The sequence below is a fragment of the Brachyistius frenatus genome, unplaced genomic scaffold, assembly GCF_029030835.1.
Source record: "Brachyistius frenatus isolate BFR_SWC_R1_liver_20210118 unplaced genomic scaffold, ASM2903083v1 Contig_120, whole genome shotgun sequence".
Lineage (NCBI taxonomy): Eukaryota > Metazoa > Chordata > Actinopteri > Embiotocidae > Brachyistius > Brachyistius frenatus.
In genome coordinates this window covers 380,050-397,619 of record NW_027210719.1, presented here as the reverse complement: position 1 = coordinate 397,619, position 17,570 = coordinate 380,050, and the positions used below count along the sequence as shown (strand labels likewise).

Genomic DNA, 17,570 nt, shown 5'->3' with positions numbered 1-17,570 from the left:
TCAGTTTGGAGGTATTATAGCCAATTAGTTTAGTAAGGCACCTGGGACAGTTTTAGTCAGGAAGTAACCGAGTACACGAACTGTAGGCAACTTGAGTGTTGTACTTAAGTACAATTTCCAGGTACTTCTACTTTTCCTGAGTATTTTCCTGTGAAGCTACTTTCTTACAAACAACAGTGTGTCAAGGTCACATTTCAGACATTTTGTATTATTAACAGCTTCACTAAATAGTGATTTCTTTTTTCCCCCTCTAAACTTTGCACATGGTTTTATTCTATAAATATTAAAATGATACAGTATCTCACCAAAAAAAAAAAAAAAAATAGAGAAGTCCAATCATCTGCTTTCCTCTCACAGTATTTGTTTGAAGACCACTAAGATTCAAGCTGTTCCTAAGTGGATGTAGCTCCACCTCGTCCACGTGACCAGTGCTGTCTCGTCTCCGCATGAAAAACCCCTGAATGGAGGGAGGATATTTCCTTCGTTTACTTCATGGGTTGCTACCGGATCAAATTGTCGCTGCATCGTTTCTCCAGGACGTGCAGACTGCTGATGTTGATGTCAGTTCTCCTCCTGAACTCAGATGTCGAAGGTATGAGTCATGTTTTCCATTTTCGTCGCTGACTCTTCCCTGTGTGTAGGTCAATAAGTTTCAGGATACGATCCAAATGTATTCTATCGAGAAGGATTTAAAACAACATTGTTTTGTCCGTAACATAACGGAAGTACACATGTACGTGTTGCGTGTAAACATTTGAACTGTTTCCAGTTTGATTTCAATACGAATGTAGCTATTACCACGACAACAAACACTCCCCATCAGTATCATGGTGAGCAGATGTTCGGTGGCCTGGATCCATCGTAGCAGAGATGACGTACAATCCCATAAAATAAGGAAATGAAAAGGTTACGAGGGTAACAACTGTTTTGGCTTAAGGCCCTTGACAAAAAGTTACCGTAATATAATTTTAATAAATTGTTTTTAAGTCTCATTAAAGCAAAAATTCTTCTTCTTATAAGTTTTCATTTCAGTAGACCCAACAAAAATGTAAAATGATTTAAGATGTCACAATAAAACCGACAGTTAATTTTAATGTTAATTAAAACTGCAAACAGTGATGTACGGGCCCTCAGCACTCCGGTGCGCCGTCTCCCCGAAGCCGTCTCCCCGACGTGCAGCTCGCTGTCCCCACTTAAAGTTGCTATTTTTGTCTCGTTTCCTGTCTCCAGCAGGGGGCGCTGGCGAGACGTTTGGCCACGCCCACTCACCAAACACATTTTAGATGTATGGTCTCACCACGCCAGATGTGTGAGACGTTTCATGAGGTTTCAAGCATCATTTGACCTTAAACATAAGCTTCCTGTGTCACGGCGAGATGTCAAATTTAGGTTCTCTGGATAGCATGTTTGGGATCGTCATAAATAATTTGTTTTCATCGATGCCCATTGACAAAGTCTTATGATGGACCGACCTTCTCCAAACATCACAGGTATGTCTCAATATATCATTAACTATATGTTTAGGTTATTGTGACCTGACTTTAGGTTCAGGTGATCAACCAGCTCCAAGTAGAATGTGAAAGTATGAAAAGTGTAATTTCCAGTGTCCACCAGGGGGCGCTATGACTATGAGCGAATATTACCCCACAGGTGTCTTCAGGGCGGGGCTGTTATCATACCTGTGATGTTTGGAGAAGGTCGGTCCATGTACATAAGATGGGGCATCTCTTTAGGGGGCGCTCTCGAGCCATTTGTGTGTGACATACATCCCCCGTGGTGAGACCATACATCTGATGTGTTTTATGAGTGGGCGTGGCCAAACGTCTCGCCAGCGCCCCCTGCTGGAGACAGGAAACGAGACAAAAATAGCAACTTTAAGCGGGTATAAGCGGTCCCTAGCGCGCTGCACGTCGGGGAGACGGCTTCGGGGAGGCAGCACACCGGATTGCGAGGGCCCGTACATCACCGCTTGCAGTTTTAATTTTGTTTCTGCTTTTTGAATTGTAACCGGATAGCCTGATCAAGTTTTATTCACTTTACAGCTCTCCAGGTGATTGGTGGAAGTACGACCGTGGTGCAAGGACAGTATGCCATTTTACCCTGCAAACTCATTGACACCGTGGAGGATCTCACGCAGATTTCCTGGCAGAGGAAGACCAGACAAAAACCTCTCAATGACAATTTCATGACTATCCGACCACAAGAACCACCAAAGTACTACAATGGGATTGATAAAAGATTTACATTTATTGGGAATTTGAATGACAGAAATGGATCTCTTCAGTTATCCAATGTTACTCTGATGGATGAAGGCACCTACACCTGCCTCTTCACTTTGTTCCCCAGTGGAGCTCACAAAACGGAGATAGTGCTAAACCTGATTGGTATGATGAAACCTTAACATGGTCTGGATGTTATGTTTGTATGTGTCTGAGGGAGAAAATTAGTGTGGCTTTTACCTTCTTGCTTGAATGTTGACTTCTTTGTATACAATAACTCTTATAGTGCCTCCACTCACAAGCCTGAAGGATGATCGTCCCACTTTGGGTAACGAAGAGGTTTCCCTTGCCACCTGCACGGCTGCCGCCTCGAGGCCTCCTGTAGACGTGAGGTGGCTCACTGGTTCTCTGGCAGAAAAAGTGAGACAAACAAGCAACTCCACCGAGCATGCCAACGGTACAACTACCACAGTCAGCTCGCTGTTCGGAGTCCCCACCAAAGAAATCAACCATCATGTGGTCCACTGTGTCGTCTCCAGTGCAGCTCTGTCCACAAACGAAAGCCTGCCCTTCACCATCCAGGTCTACTGTGAGTACACCAATATTTTTCAATATCAGTTGTTCATGTAGTTCGTCATTCATGTTTACTTGTAGCATTGTCAATTTCGTAATGTTTAAATGATTTAAAAAAAGTTCATGTCATTAATTATTGAAGAGGTACACAGACAGACAGAAGTATTCTCAACAGGTAGGTACGACTACTGAGGGTCAGCAAAAACAAGATATTCCTGGAAAATCTTTAAATATTACTGAGCCATGAGACAAAAATAGTTGAATAATTTAATGAAAAAATGATCTTGTTATAAAGAGAGTTTGCCGTTTCATCACTACTAAAAATGGAGTGGGCCAAGTAACTCACTGTCACTGTCCTCCTTCGTTAAGACTCTACAAATTCTATTTAGTTATAAAAGAGGCTAAATACCGGCAGTTAAAACGGAAGTACAGCGTGTTCAGACATTTACAAATGTGAAATGCGTCATAGTCATATGTTTGTAACAATTGTAGTGTGACCCAAATCATTGGGGTTCTTTGTCTGTATGATTGCAATATTATCTGCTGTACTTGTCAGCTGGTTTTGTTGCTTCACATTATGCTTCCACAAAAATGTTGAGAAATGCCTTTGTTGTCTGAGGACAAAACAAGTAAGGCTTGGGTCAAGACATGTAAACTCGGGACAAAAGGCAGAATGATAAGCTCACAGTTTTTCTTAAACTAAAACACAACTGAAGCTGTGTCCTCATACTTGAGCAGATATTCGCTCTGGAATGTGGCAGAGGTGGAAAGAGTCTGGATGAAAGTCCCCTTCTTTCACAAAAACAGAAAAAAAAAAAACTCTAAACTCTTCTCCTTCATAAAGTGTATTATTTATAGGATTGAACTTTTACTCTAATAGTGGCATCAAATGAACAGAAAAAGATGATAAAATCATTTATTGCAATTATTTGTATGACAATTATCAGTATCTAAAATGTTCTCATCTATTGTGTCTCTCCACCATGATAGTGCATAATTTCCTGAAACAGAAGTTGACTCCGACTGTTTTCATCAACTTGACAATGAGCTGAAATTGGAATTACTATGCCAGCATGGATCACTTTTCTATTTTTCTGAAACCCTGTGTAATAAGACACAAAGCATCAGGCTGTTTTGAGTGAGTGAGTGCATACGCCCTGTCTCAACGGATAACTGGTGTTCTGTTTCTCTTGGAATTCCCGTGCCGGCCCGCTGTATTATATATAATTGTTGTTTTTCCTGAGTTTTCAATGAGACAGTTTTAATGCTGAGGCAGTGGCATTGCCCACAGGTCTACCATGGAATAATCACGGCTTCAGTTTCAGCACTTTGTTTGTAGATATCAAAAAACTGCTGTGTGATGCATCACCTTGACCTTAATTTGAGAGGCAGCTAATTTACTGTAAACATGTGACTTATATCTGTATACAGAGATTGATATGTTCTTTTGAAAAGCTCCTAAATATGTTATTCTGAACATGCAATGTGCTGTTTTCCAAGTTTGCTCCAAGATGACCTTTAAACGAATTGACAATACCTGAATAACCAATATAAATCACAGAATCCGAACATTCAAGTGAAATATTATTTTGATATCATTGTTATTTTTGTGTTACAGAATTAACACAGCTCACTGTCTTACTTTTTCGTAGTCTCTCCCATGGAAGTGAATGTTGTTGAAATTTCTAAAGATTCATTTGAATGCATGACAGAAGCCAACCCAAACGCAACTGTCTCCTGGAGCAGGTAAAGTAGTTTAAATAACAGTTTAAAACGCGTAACAAACTAAGATTATTCTTATCGTTTATCTCAAGGCACTGTTTGTCATTCTCTCAAGGTTTGGACAGTGTTGTACAGTTTTGCCGTTAACTAAATAAATAAGATTGATATTCTTTGTGTTTAAGTTGTGTGTTCTCAGAAGCATTTGTGGATTATAGTTGTAATATGTGGAGAATGTAGTTGTTGGTCTGATGAAAAGCCCTGAGAGAGAATTTGTAATGATAGCTAAAGAATTACATGTGACACAAATCAACACATCACACAAACAAGAGTTATAATGGTGGTGAAGGGGAATTTTGAAAAAGTAGGTCAACCAAGTAAATAATACTTCCTCCGAAAATGTGTGCAGCAGGAACAGACCTTGAACAAGCTTCCACACCAACATATAAGGGTGTGGAATCAAACAGTCGTTTACCATTAATTTGAAAGTAAATGTGCAAGTTTTCAAAACTTTAAGTCAACTCAATGTTTTCAAACCACTTCTGAGATTGTAAATATGAATATTTCAAGCTTAAAGCCTTTTGACTTGAAGGAATGAACGGCTGAGAATTCACTGGCTCAAAGGATTGCTATAGGTTTTGTGACGCCTTGAAAATTCACCCCTTTTTAACAAAAATTTGGAAGCATTTTGTTAATTGGACACAATACAAATAAATAGAGCCACAGAAAAGGAAAGCTATTTCCATTTTGCTGTGTATGCAAACTTCCCAGAATGCATTGTTTGAGTTTGTAAGTAAAAAGTTTACTGGAAATGCCATTTTTTTCTGTACTACCTTTATCTGGAGGTACTGTTTGCTTGTTTAAATATGTTGAAAATGTCAACAATTGTTGTTAGAAATATTGAAAGTGGAAACTTTGGTCAGCTACAAGTGAAAAGTAAAAGAGATGGAAATAACTGTTAAATGAAATCAGTATTTCAATCAACAGTGAGCAAACACCGTAATGAGTCAAAGGAGGTATAAAGGCTTCTCTGTGATCAAAAGCTCTAAAAAACACATTGTTCACTGACTGCCTACAGCCAGTAATACAGTCTGACTGTAGGCAGTCAGTGAACAATGCATTTTTTTAGAGCTTTTTTTGCACTTAGTTTCAAAAGAACTCTATGGATATGAACCAAAACATAAAACATTGTGGGCTGGAAATATACTAAAATGAAAGGCCACTGCAGAGTCAAGGAAGACACGGTTTCCGTTATCACATGCAAACTATCCACGAACATAATCTGATATGATCAACAGCTCTAGCTCCTAAATGTGGTGGAAATGTAGTTGTATGCTTAGCTGGTGTTTCTGTTTCAATATTTAACATCCTTCTGCAGGGGCTCTAAGTGTAAGTATTTGTACAACGTTGGATCAATAAGTTCTCAGACAGCTCCTGTTGTTTGCGAACGATGCACAGCACCGTCACATACTCGGGGCAGGAGGAAGAAATAACCCAAGAGAGTAAAGGTTACAAATTTCCTCGCTTGATCAAAATCAGCACACGAGTTAAACACTTTTTCATGAGCGCTGGTTCGTGAGCACGGGGTTTCCTGTGTGGACATGACCAGAGGGCACAGATACTATTTCTGTCAAAACAGAGACCCTGACATTCGTGTTTCTGAGGGGGCGGTATGTCGCGGTTTAAACCGAGAAAGGTGCATCCAATCAGACGCACAACCAGTTGTTGTTTTTTTTTTTTACATTCGCGGGATCATGCACCATGAATTCGTCCCGCAGAGTCAGACTGTTGACACCGAGTTCAACTGTGACCTGAACTGTGGCGTGATGGCACTTGGGTTCTCCAACATGACAATGCGCCTGCTCACAGCACGTTGAAAACGCACAAGTTTCTCGCTCTCAATAATACGGCGCATCGTTCACGCACAACAGGAGCAGTCTCTGAATTGATTGATCCACCCTCGTACATTTCATGCTGAGCCTTGTTTGTCTCTTCCAGATCTGGCCAGGATTTGCCCAAGTCTGCTGTCAGAGTAGATGGTTCAAAACTCCAGCTTCTGAGCATGTCCTCTGATTTGAATGGCTTTTACCAGTGTGAAGCATCAAACCCATATGGAAGAAAACATGGTCAGCTCTTTGTGCATGTGGTTGCAGGTGAGTTCGGGTTTGATTTGGTTAGGCACTTTGTCAAATAGGTGTGTTGATGCTCTCTTTCCTTCACTGGGAGATGTGACCACATATCACACTTGGTAAGATCCTGAATTGGTGACTAATCTAGGGTATCCACCTTGAAACCGTGGTGACTGTATAGATATTATGTGGTGTGAGGTTTAAGATATGTGTGAAGCATCCGTGTTATAGAATTTTTAGCTTCTTTGCTGCAACATCCATATTTGAAGCATTATCTTCTATCAACCAGCTTTATTAGCCACGTTTAGGAACACGTAGAAGGATTCCTTCAATGTCTTCATCACATTAATTATATGCGTCTGGACAGACATGCATGCACAGTGCAAATTGACTGGTTGGCAGAGGGATGCAATTATGAAGTGATACACGTAGTTGGAATGTATTCCTGTTTTGCATTTCTGGATTTTAGAGTTTGTGGACATTGTTTAATTAATTTTTTAATAGTTTCTCTTTTCTTTTCTCTTCTACTCATTTAAACGTTGAACTTAGAGCATGTCCTATCTTGTGAAAAGTCCTGTTCCTGCTCGGAGTAAATTAATGTCTTACTTTTGACCCTCTGGACGTGTCGGTATAAGAAAAGTTTTCAGAAATAATGTTTGGCGAGGGTACATGACGTTGTGTTAAAAACAGAGTCAGTAATTGTACTTGTTATGAACTTTTTATCAAAACAAATTGAGAAAGAAAATATAAACCCAAAAAAACAAGTTTAGTTTGTGACATTAGTGATATTAGTATTTCCTCTGACTGTATATCATGCTTGTGTCTTTTCTCCCTTCAGGATCCTGCCCTGCTTGTTGCTCCCTATTTGGTGTTTTGCTTTTCCTGAATATCACTGGAGCGATTGTTGCTGCGTGGTACAGTTATAAACAAGGAATTTTCCCGAGGTACCAAGTTTAATTGCCCAGCATGCACATATACCCTACTACTGATAAATATATAAGCATATACTTCACATCCAAGGAAAACCTTTTGTTGTATATTAACTGGTGTTTCATTATGCAGGAAAAGAGAGAACCCACGTAGTGAGAGAGTCCCAACATCTCCCCATGCATCTGAACCTCTGGAACAACTTGAGGATTTATAACCACTATAGGGAGGTAAAGGAATATATGTAACAGTTAATTTGTTCAAATGTGCCATAGTTTTATTTTGTTACCCTCAAAATGAATGATCCCATATCATAACAATTCAGATTTCCATTTCATTTTGATCATAAAGGAGGTCCAGTTACTATTTAAATACTGTGGAAGTGTCAAAACACTTAGCCCCTAAAAACGGCACACAGCCAATATTGAACAACTGTGCTGTTTGGACTTCTGTACGTTTGTGATGTCACAAACCCACACTATTGTCATATGTCAGAATTGAATAAAAAAAATGCAGTTATTTTAGGTACATTTTATTTGCACCTGTAGTTTTACTTATGCAGGAGTACAACACATTTCATCGTCGTCTTTTCTTGACTTTAACTAACAGTTAACCTGTGGTTTTTATTTTTTTTTATTTTTTTTTTTAATCTGCAGATACCCTGAAACGCAGATTCAATTGAAATTAAATGTGCCCTAGGAATGCCAGCTGTGGAGGCAACAAGATGGATCACAGTTGGACTGCTGGAAATTACAGGCTCCACCACCAACAGGTGGCCTGACACAACGTGGTTAGTGAATAGCCCTAGTTGATGTATATCAGTTTATAGCATAACTTCACATCACTACTTAGTGTTAGGCAGCGCAGTGCATTAAACATTCGCCAACAACAAAAATTCTCAAATATTTTCTGAGCTCCCCTAAATGCAGCATTATTTAACTGAAGTGAATAACCACACAGTTCATCTGAAATCACGCCTGGGTGACCAGACAGAAAGAATGAGCTGGCTGAGCAGTGTAAAACGTGAATGCCGCGAGACATTTACAGACATCTCTGTATGTAGTTCTGGAGCTATTCAGCTATTGCAGAAGAATAAGGCCATTGTTCAAATGGTTCATTATTTACATATTGTGTTCCGAAAATACCAATGTGTATGGGAACTGACATTTAAAACAATGTTAAGCACCATGCATGTATGATCCTATGGCACTGTGCAACAGAAGAAACTACTAACAAAGTAGAGTAGTAGTCAAACAAAGTGAAAGCTGCAGTTGCCAGAAGTCTTTTGAAATGTCACTTCCCTGTTATCTTTAACTGCCTGCAGCTGCTTTAACAACAACAGCATTAACAGTACTTGACTCCTGTGCGTATTTTTCCATCAACAGCTTCACTGCTGACAACAGCAAAGAATTATGATGTATGTCGGAAAGGAAGTTACTCTGAGAAATCAGAGGACCCAAACATATATTTACACTAGCTGTAGTAATGTGGGTACTTTATCTCTACATTTATCTCATTATTAGTGCGAAACCCCTAAAGGGGGATTGTTAAGCTTAATATGTTAAAGTTAAAGGTTTTGCATTTTTCGCACAATAACTTAAGTATCAATACAATAACTGAACGATTTACATTTAGTTAATTATTGCTTATTTCAGAAGTATGTTCATGACAGCATTCGGTCACTAGTTGTGAGAACAGCTGCAGCTGGCCTGCCTCTTTCTTTTGGGTGAGGCTGTGAATGTGGATATGAGGAGCTTCAGTTCAGCACTCAGTCAACAGCACAACCATATTTATTCACTGCACACACAATCATTGCGTGTAGTTATTGTTACATCCGTTATTGTTTGGTTTGTGAAGTCAATTTGTGAAATAATATTTTTCTCCATTGTTCTGCATCGGTTTAACAGCGACTTTCATTGACAAATACTTGTACTACACAAGAAACAAGCACGTTTCAGGAATGTGTTCCTGGAAAAGTCTAATGTCTTTAACTTAGTACCTCAATTATCATATTTACTAAAGTGCCTGTAATGGTCAAGAAGTTATTTATTAGAAATGATAAAACAGAAAACTTGTGTAAATGAGGTACACTTATACTGCAGGGTATAAGAACACTTTCAATATGTATTATTATTATTAAAAACAGTTTAAAAAAAATGTTTTGGTAAAAATAACTAAATTTTTAAATAAGTAAAAATAACTTGCTCTAGTTCTACATTTCTTTAATATTGGTGCGTATGCCTTATTTCTTGTTTGAGTTATTTATTTCTTTTGTGTGACAATAATGTTAGTCAAACCATTGAGTGTTACTCTCCAGTCACTGTATTTCTGTCGTGGATGTAAAATTGTCTTTGATGATGTGTTTAAGATGATCAAAGGTTAAAATGAAATTATGTATTACAAACTATAAAGATTGAAACAAAAATGCATTTTATACTGCTAATAGCTGCCAATTTGCATCTGACTGATCTCAGAAAGAAGGAAATATCCTGTAATGTAGGTATCCATCTTAATTGATTTGATTAATGCTGGTGCTAACTTGCTCACAATCACAATGTTTGGCGTGCAGGAGGAAAACCTTCTGCTGTAATTTGATTATTTCAAGAATCATTCATCCATAATTACTGAAATAATTGAAATATTTGAGTGCAGAAAATTAAAGAAAACAATTAATTTTACATTCATTGTTAAATACTTTATACTGGTATGACCAGTAAAGTGATTCACTAGGAAACATGAACATAACATAAAATTAATCGATCTTAACTGTGGTCAACATAATTCAATCAGAACCACGAATAGCAACCTGCTAATCGCACTAGAAAAACATCAGGGGCCCATGAAGATGTTTGGAAATGGAAAAATGACAACAATTGAAGTCGACAGCATCATTGTACTATTGAAAATCGTACCTGCTGGTAACCTTGGTAAAACTTGAATGTCCGTACCAAATCGTGTTGAAGTCCATCCAGATCGCTTGAAACAACAGGATTCATCGTGATCGAGTATTGAGGGAAAAGGTCCTTTTGCATTTATTTTATGGATAAGGGGGAATATAGTAGAATTCATCCCACTTTATTTACACTTGAAAAAGCTTTGTAGTTTGACTATAAACCTGAAATTTTTGATAAGTATAGATTGAAGATGCATTAGATTGCCAATTTTCCATTCATCTGTGGTCATTGAAAATAGTCATTTTAATTAAAAAAAACTTTGTGGGCTTTGGGAGTTGGTTGTTTAAAGTGGAAGCAGTTTTTCCATTCCACTTTCTAATTACGTTTCTATCATTTTTGTTACTGCTTTTTTATGTTATGATTTTTCTATATTTTTTTTTTGGTTTTTAACTGTTTTGTGACTTGAATTGCAATCTCAAAATGTCTTTTTTGCTTTGTAACTCAACTTGTATCTTGTTGATGCAATTCTGCGCTGACTGTTTGTGTTTTCTTTGGATTGTAGTCAAATTAAACATTAGTTATAAATGACAAACGCCTCAGCTTCAGTGTACTAATGTGTACACGTCACCTCCTTGATATATATATATATATATAATCTACAGTCAGGATAATGGATAAAGAAGATGAACAGACAGTCACTTATGTGTCAGCTGTCACAGTGACAGTTTCATAGAAACAAGAGACAGGAAAGAATGACTAGAATTGGATAACTCCTATTGCATAAAAGCTTTCTAGCCTCTTATTAGCTTTACAGAGGACTCTCTCAAACTGCATACAGCATGTTAGACTTGAGGAAAACAGATTGATTGTAGAAAGTAAAAGTCTTCATATCTTGTCCTATGATGCTTTTTTGTCTATTTTTTTTTATAATCTGTCTTTCATATTATAGAAGTTGAATACTAAATGACTCGATTACCTCTTTATGGTTAAATATAATGTTAACACCAGATTTACAAAAATTCCCATACTGAATATACAGCTCGTTTCTTTTTTTGCACCCCGATCATTACCTTTTCATTTAAGTTTTCTGTTTTTGCTTTCCCAACTGATGAGTTTCAGTCGCAACATACTGGAAACTGTTTTATCTCTTTTATCTTGAGACACACACACACACACACCCTCACCCCCACCTCACACAAACACACCCATCCCCAGTGCAGTGTGAGTTCCTCTTTTTTTTTTTTTTTTTTTTTTTTCACTCTATTAATCCCCGAGGGGAAATTTCTTCGCTACAGCAGGGGGGCTCTCAGGGGGGGAGCTGCTGCAACAGGCTGCCACTAGCGAGGCGCCAGGTAACCTGACCTGAGGTGCATGTTTTTGGATCCTCCCCTCTGCAGGATTCACACATTTATCTCAACAACATGTGACAGCTCTGCTGAACTCACAGTGAGGCTCACTGTGAGGCAGGTTTGGTGGGAGTGGAGCCGTCTGAATGACCTCCTGCTTTGGCAGCTTCTGACTTTTGGAAAAAAATTATTGACTTTGTATTTCATGAGAGAATTTGAATGGGAATCTGTTGGAGCCAGAGTTTTTTTTTGTAAAGATAGCCCCTTGTGGACCCCAGTGGTATTGCATTTTAAGGCACTTCCAGATTGACTTCACTTTTCAGACAGAGACTACGTCCATTCTTTTATACAATCAATGGTAAGTTTCTCTGTAGGTCTTGATGCTATTATTTAAAGAGATGGAATATGCAGCACCATATAAAACTTTTTATTTTTTTTAATTTTTTATTGAATTCAAACATCAGACAGTGGCCTTTAATGTGGGCCAGACATTTCCCTCAGTAGTTGGAAACTTCCTAAAATCAGGTGTCAACTTTTTCTTAACTCTTTTACCATTACTACTTTATGAGGCATTTGACGGAGCTTAAAGCAAAGATTATGCTCTTTATTACATACAGTACAATATTTGACAAATAAATAGAAAAATATAGACAAGTTTTCTTTTATAAGATGTCATATCAGTGAGCTCTGGGTTTGTAATTAGCATGAATACAGACATGTGGTTGACTCTCAATTTCCAGGCGGTTCTCGTAGATATGTTCTGTTCCCACCTGCTAATGAAAAAATAGGAACACAGTCAAATTTAAATGTTCAGCCTCTCATTCTAGAGAAAACAATTGTTGATATTTGAACTCAACAGCCAGACAAATCCACTTTAAGAAGCCGTCCCTTTTCACCCATCTCTTCTAACCTCTCTTGGTTGTATGGTTTGGACCGAACCACAATACTTTTCCACTATATAATGATTGACAATGCGTCTCCACTTCTTCCAACTGTACAAAACTCATGCCAAAATATTCCATCTGTCACTGGTGACCCACATACTCTGCCCAACTCAGTCTTTGCGACCACTTCACTCACAGCAGCTGTCATCTATGATGGCACACCAACATGTTATAGTATTGAATAACTTATCAAAACCTAACTCATCAGAAAAATCAATCGATAGAGCGTATTGCTCATCAGCTAAAAACTACCTATAGTGACGGAAACCAACTTTGGGAAACGTTTGACGTGTACTTTGATTGTTTTTGTTTGGTCCATTACTCTAACATGGAGGGGATGGGGTTTATGTCCCTATACTGCAACCAGCCACCAGGGGGTGATCGACATGTTTTGGTATTACATTTTGGGGAAATGTCACTTCGTCCATCCTTATATACAGTCATGATGAGCCACTGAGTTTGTTTCCTATTTACAGAGCCAGTCCATGTAAAAACAAAAATATCACCGTGAGGTGATATTTACTGACTTTGCCAAAAAGTGTATTGGACTAGAATTACTGACTCCACCTTCAAAGTCACTGCTGCTCAGCTTGATCTCACTCTTTACAGTGTTGACAAACTATGCAAACCTTTTAGCTTCTCAATGGACAACGTAATAATTATTTTATTTACCATTTCCGCATCAGTAAACTGAATGTTATTTCTGTAATAGAGAGAGACATTTTGTTTGTATTAAGTAGTGTCATGCCATGAGCACAGAATGACGTGTTGAAGAATGACTAATGCTAAACTTACTCTGAATCCGCTGTGCAGACTCTTCTCAGAATGATCAAGGTAAATATAAAGATCAGGAAACACACAAAGGGAACAACAGCTGCAACAACAATCCATAGTTTATCCCAGTTTTCAGCTTTCTCTGGAAAAAATAAACACGTCATTACTTATTTCACCACAGGTCTAATATGCAGTTAAATTAAGATCGCACTAGTGTCAAGACAAAATGATACTTGTGTATGCAAGATCATTGTTTCACAAAGGAAGCAGAGGTGGTGGTTACACCCACTGTGATCTTTAAAAATGCCTAAAGCCCTCACAAAATGTCTCTCATCTGTCAAAGCCTGAAACTTGGAAAGCTGTATATTTGACAAAAATGCTTCTGTGAGGTTTCAGTTCAGATTAATAAATAAAACCACACAATCTACCTACAATATCTCTGTTGTTTGTACAGAATACAAAATATGAAGGCAATGACAGCGCAGGTATATCTGTGTAGTCTTTTGTGTCTGTGTCTAGCTGGTGGATGAATGAGTGAGTTTCTTCTGTATTTACTTTGTTGATTGTTCAGGTATATGCATATTTCACGTGGCTACAGTATCGCTGAAGTAGCAGAGTATTGTAACTCTGTAAAATATTCACTCCATTTCTTTTAACACCCTTTTTTTTTTTCCATTGCTGCTCCCCCAGGACATGGTTGTTTTGTCTATTATTTAGGGGTGATTAGCACACCTGTAATTATGAGCTCCCAGTTCTGTTCACTGACTCCTTTGTCCGTGTTCATCTCACAGGTGTAGTTTCCTGTGTGAGATTTCTGGGCCGTTTCTATGACGAGTGCATACAGCTCGCTCTCTGACGTAGATAGGAACAAGTTCAGGTTGTGAATTTCCTGACTGCGGTGCTCAGTTCCCTGTGGAATGAAACTGAACAGGTGACGTCCATTCATTTTCCACGTCAGTTGTGTGAGCATGCTGATTGACTCGTTGTTACAGCGCAGGGTCACTTTGCTGCCAACCTCCTGTGAGACGGGGGTCCCTTCTGAAAAGAAAGCAAATTTCAGCTTGCTACATCGGTATTGTCACCATGACGGTTCACTCCAGTTAAAGGAATAGTTTGACATTTTGAGATGAACATCTTATGCTCACAAAAAACAAACACATTTTAATCACATCTTCATTTTTAGCTTCTTTTTTTTTTTAAGAGACATGAAAGTGGTTTCTATTTTCTCCTCCAACTCTCAAAAGAAAAACAACACTAGTGGGTCTCTACTACAAAGCAGGTTGAAGCATAGGACTAATCACAAACAAGTGTAGTTGCTAAAAGCTGCACAGCTGCCAAATGCAGAAAGGCTAGCCAAAAAAATGCATAAATGCGCAAGTTATTATGCTTAAAATATCATTACCTCCTAATCACAGCATGAGTACATCTGACCGTGATTATATTTGTGTACAGGCTCTGGGTAAAAACCTACCGTATATGGCTTAAACATGTATGAAAAGCTTGAAGCCTTTTAATTTCAATTCCAAATATAAAATGATCAAACAGTTCCCATACCTCATACTCACTGTCAGAATACGTGATATGTAAAGTAATTTTACCTGCTGGCAAGAAAACATGGAAGATGCAACACATCAAAGCCAAGATCCGGTTGATGACCAAACATCTAGAAAAATCCTCCATCACACCTTGAAACAAAGGCAACTTTTTTTGTAAACATCATGTTTATGCAGACAATTGGTATTTTGTGTTATGTTTTACCAGGAATGCGTCACTTAGATTAAAGATCCAATTTTTGAGAGTGTCCTGGCCAGACAGGCAGCAACAGACTAACTAGAGGCTGTTAGCCTGTTAGATGTTGTTAGCAGATATTGCTTTATTGTAAATAGACATACAAGCAAGAGATGAGAATTATTTTTTTTAAACACCTGATTGTAAAATCACAAATAAAATTGCCAGTAAGAATAATAATGACGACCACATGCCGGACAAACGTCAACACAATATTGTGAAAAGAGTAACTGCTCTATCTTACCGGTTTTGAGAACGATCAGCTATTGTTTTGTTCAAAGATCCTTATCTGTAAACTTCACCTTTAACATGAGAAAGGCAACAAAAAACAAGAAAATGTATATATTGAAGAATAAAAGTAACTATAACCTACAAGATCTGTGGTTAACATAGAACTGAAGAGGAAGCCTGGTCCAAGCCCCCACACACACAACAGAAATGGTTTCCTTTCCATTCAGGAAGTGAATGTCTGTATCAAACCACAAACTGACAAAAAAGTGCATTACACATCACATGGCCAGATCACCAGAAGTTTTCTCAACGGATGTTCAAGATGTTGTTAGATTATACAGATACTATATATATCTACTGTATTGCAGAAACTTTGCTCACTCAACTCCACTGACAAACAATTTTGAGGATGCTATCAAGTATAATCCTGAAACTGAGTGTGAAATACACTGCTCAAAAAAAATAAAAGGGAACACTTAAACAACACATCCTAGATCTGAATGAATGAAATATTCCAGTTTAAAATCTTCATTACATAGTGGAATGTGTTGAGAACAAAATAACATCAGAATGATCAATGGAAATCAAAATCATTATCCCATGGAGGTCTGGATTCAGAATCATACTCAAAATAAAAGTGAAAAAATTAGATAACAGGCTGATCCAACTTCTGTGGAAATTCCTCAAGACAAGTCAAAATGAGGTGTAAACTGTAGTGTGTGTGGCCTCCACGTGCATGTATGCACTCCCTACCATGCCTGGGCATGCTCCTGATGAGACCACGGATGTTCTCCTGAGGGATCTCCTCCCAGACCTGGATCAAAGCATCAGTCCACTCCTGGACAGTCTGTGGTGGACGTGGCGTCGGCGGATGTGCTGGATTGGATTCAGGTCTGGGGAACGGGCGGGCCGGTCCATAGCATCGATGCCTTCATCGTGCAGGAACTGCTGACACACTCCAGCCACATGAGGCTGATCATTGTCCTGCATCAGAAGGAACCCAGGGCCCACTGCACCAGCATATGGTCTTCCAATGGGTCTGAGGATCTCATCCCGGTACCTAATGTCAGTCAGGGTACCTCTGGCTAGCACATGGAGGGCTGTGCGACCCTCCAACGAAATGCCTCCCCAGACCATCGCTGACCCACCGCCAAACTGGTCCCGCTGGAGGATGTTGCAGGCAGCAGAACGTTCTCCACGGCGTCTCCAGACTCTGTCACGTCTGTCACATGTGCTCAGTGTGAACCTGCTCTCATCCGTGAAGATCACAGGGCGCCGACGGAGAAGCTGCCGATCTTGGTGTTCTCTGGCAAATGCCGATCGCCCTGCACGGCGTTGGCTGTAAGCACAGACCCCACTTGTGGACGTCGGGCCCTCATATCACCCTCATGGAGTCTGTTTCTGACAGTTTGAGTAGAAACATGCACATTAGTGGCCTGCTGGAGGTCATTTTGTAGGGCTCTGGCAGCGCTCCTCCTGTTCCTCCTTGCACAAAGGAGCAGATAGCGGTCCCGCTGCTGGGTTGTTGTCCTCCTACGGCCCCCTCCACGTCTCCTGGTGTACCGGCCTGTCTCCCGGTATCTCCTCCGTGCTCTTGACACTGTGCTGACAGACACAGCAAACCTTCTTGCCACAGCGTGCATTGATGTGCCATCCTGGATGAGCTGCACTACCTGAGCAACTTCTGTGGGTTGAAGACATCCTCATGCTACCTCTAGTGGTGAGGACACTGGCAAAATGCAAAAGTGACCACAAATCAGCCAGAAAGGATGAAGACAGAGAAACCGTTCCGTTGCAGAACCAACCGTTCCTTTATACGGGTTGTCTTGCTAATTGCCTCATTTCCACCTGTTGTCTGTTCCATTTGCACAACAGCAGGTGAAATTGATTCACAATCAGTGTTGCTTCCTAACTGGACACGTTGATTTCCCAGAAGTGTGATTGACTCGGAGTTACATTGTGTTGTTTAAGTGTTCCCTTTATTTTTTTTTTGTCTTGTGTTCGACAATTCAGTTCACGTTTGGTT

The 17,570-nt window shown here is 39.3% G+C and overlaps 2 protein-coding genes across 2 annotated transcripts; one reads left to right on the top strand and one right to left on the bottom strand.

The window, feature by feature from the left end:
- The first annotated feature begins 422 nt into the window (after window positions 1–422).
- LOC138629764 (nectin-3-like protein) lies at window positions 423–11,053 on the top strand. Its single transcript, XM_069713688.1, has 8 exons — window positions 423–592; window positions 2,043–2,384; window positions 2,506–2,808; window positions 4,445–4,538; window positions 6,510–6,664; window positions 7,479–7,584; window positions 7,703–7,797; window positions 8,224–11,053. The coding sequence occupies exons 1-7, from the start codon at window positions 493–495 to the stop codon at window positions 7,782–7,784; spliced, it is 1,182 nt and encodes a 393-aa protein (XP_069569789.1). The 5' UTR covers window positions 423–492; the 3' UTR covers window positions 7,785–7,797; window positions 8,224–11,053.
- A 1,178-nt stretch (window positions 11,054–12,231) lies between these two features.
- LOC138629768 (uncharacterized) lies at window positions 12,232–15,702 on the bottom strand. Its single transcript, XM_069713692.1, has 7 exons — window positions 15,687–15,702; window positions 15,558–15,609; window positions 15,124–15,210; window positions 14,258–14,563; window positions 13,547–13,667; window positions 13,424–13,454; window positions 12,232–12,580 (listed from the first exon to the last, which is right to left on the bottom strand). Exons 3-7 carry the CDS (start codon window positions 15,203–15,205, stop codon window positions 12,485–12,487), a joined length of 636 nt encoding a protein of 211 aa, XP_069569793.1. The 5' UTR covers window positions 15,206–15,210; window positions 15,558–15,609; window positions 15,687–15,702; the 3' UTR covers window positions 12,232–12,484.
- Between the last annotated feature and the right edge of the window lie 1,868 nt (window positions 15,703–17,570).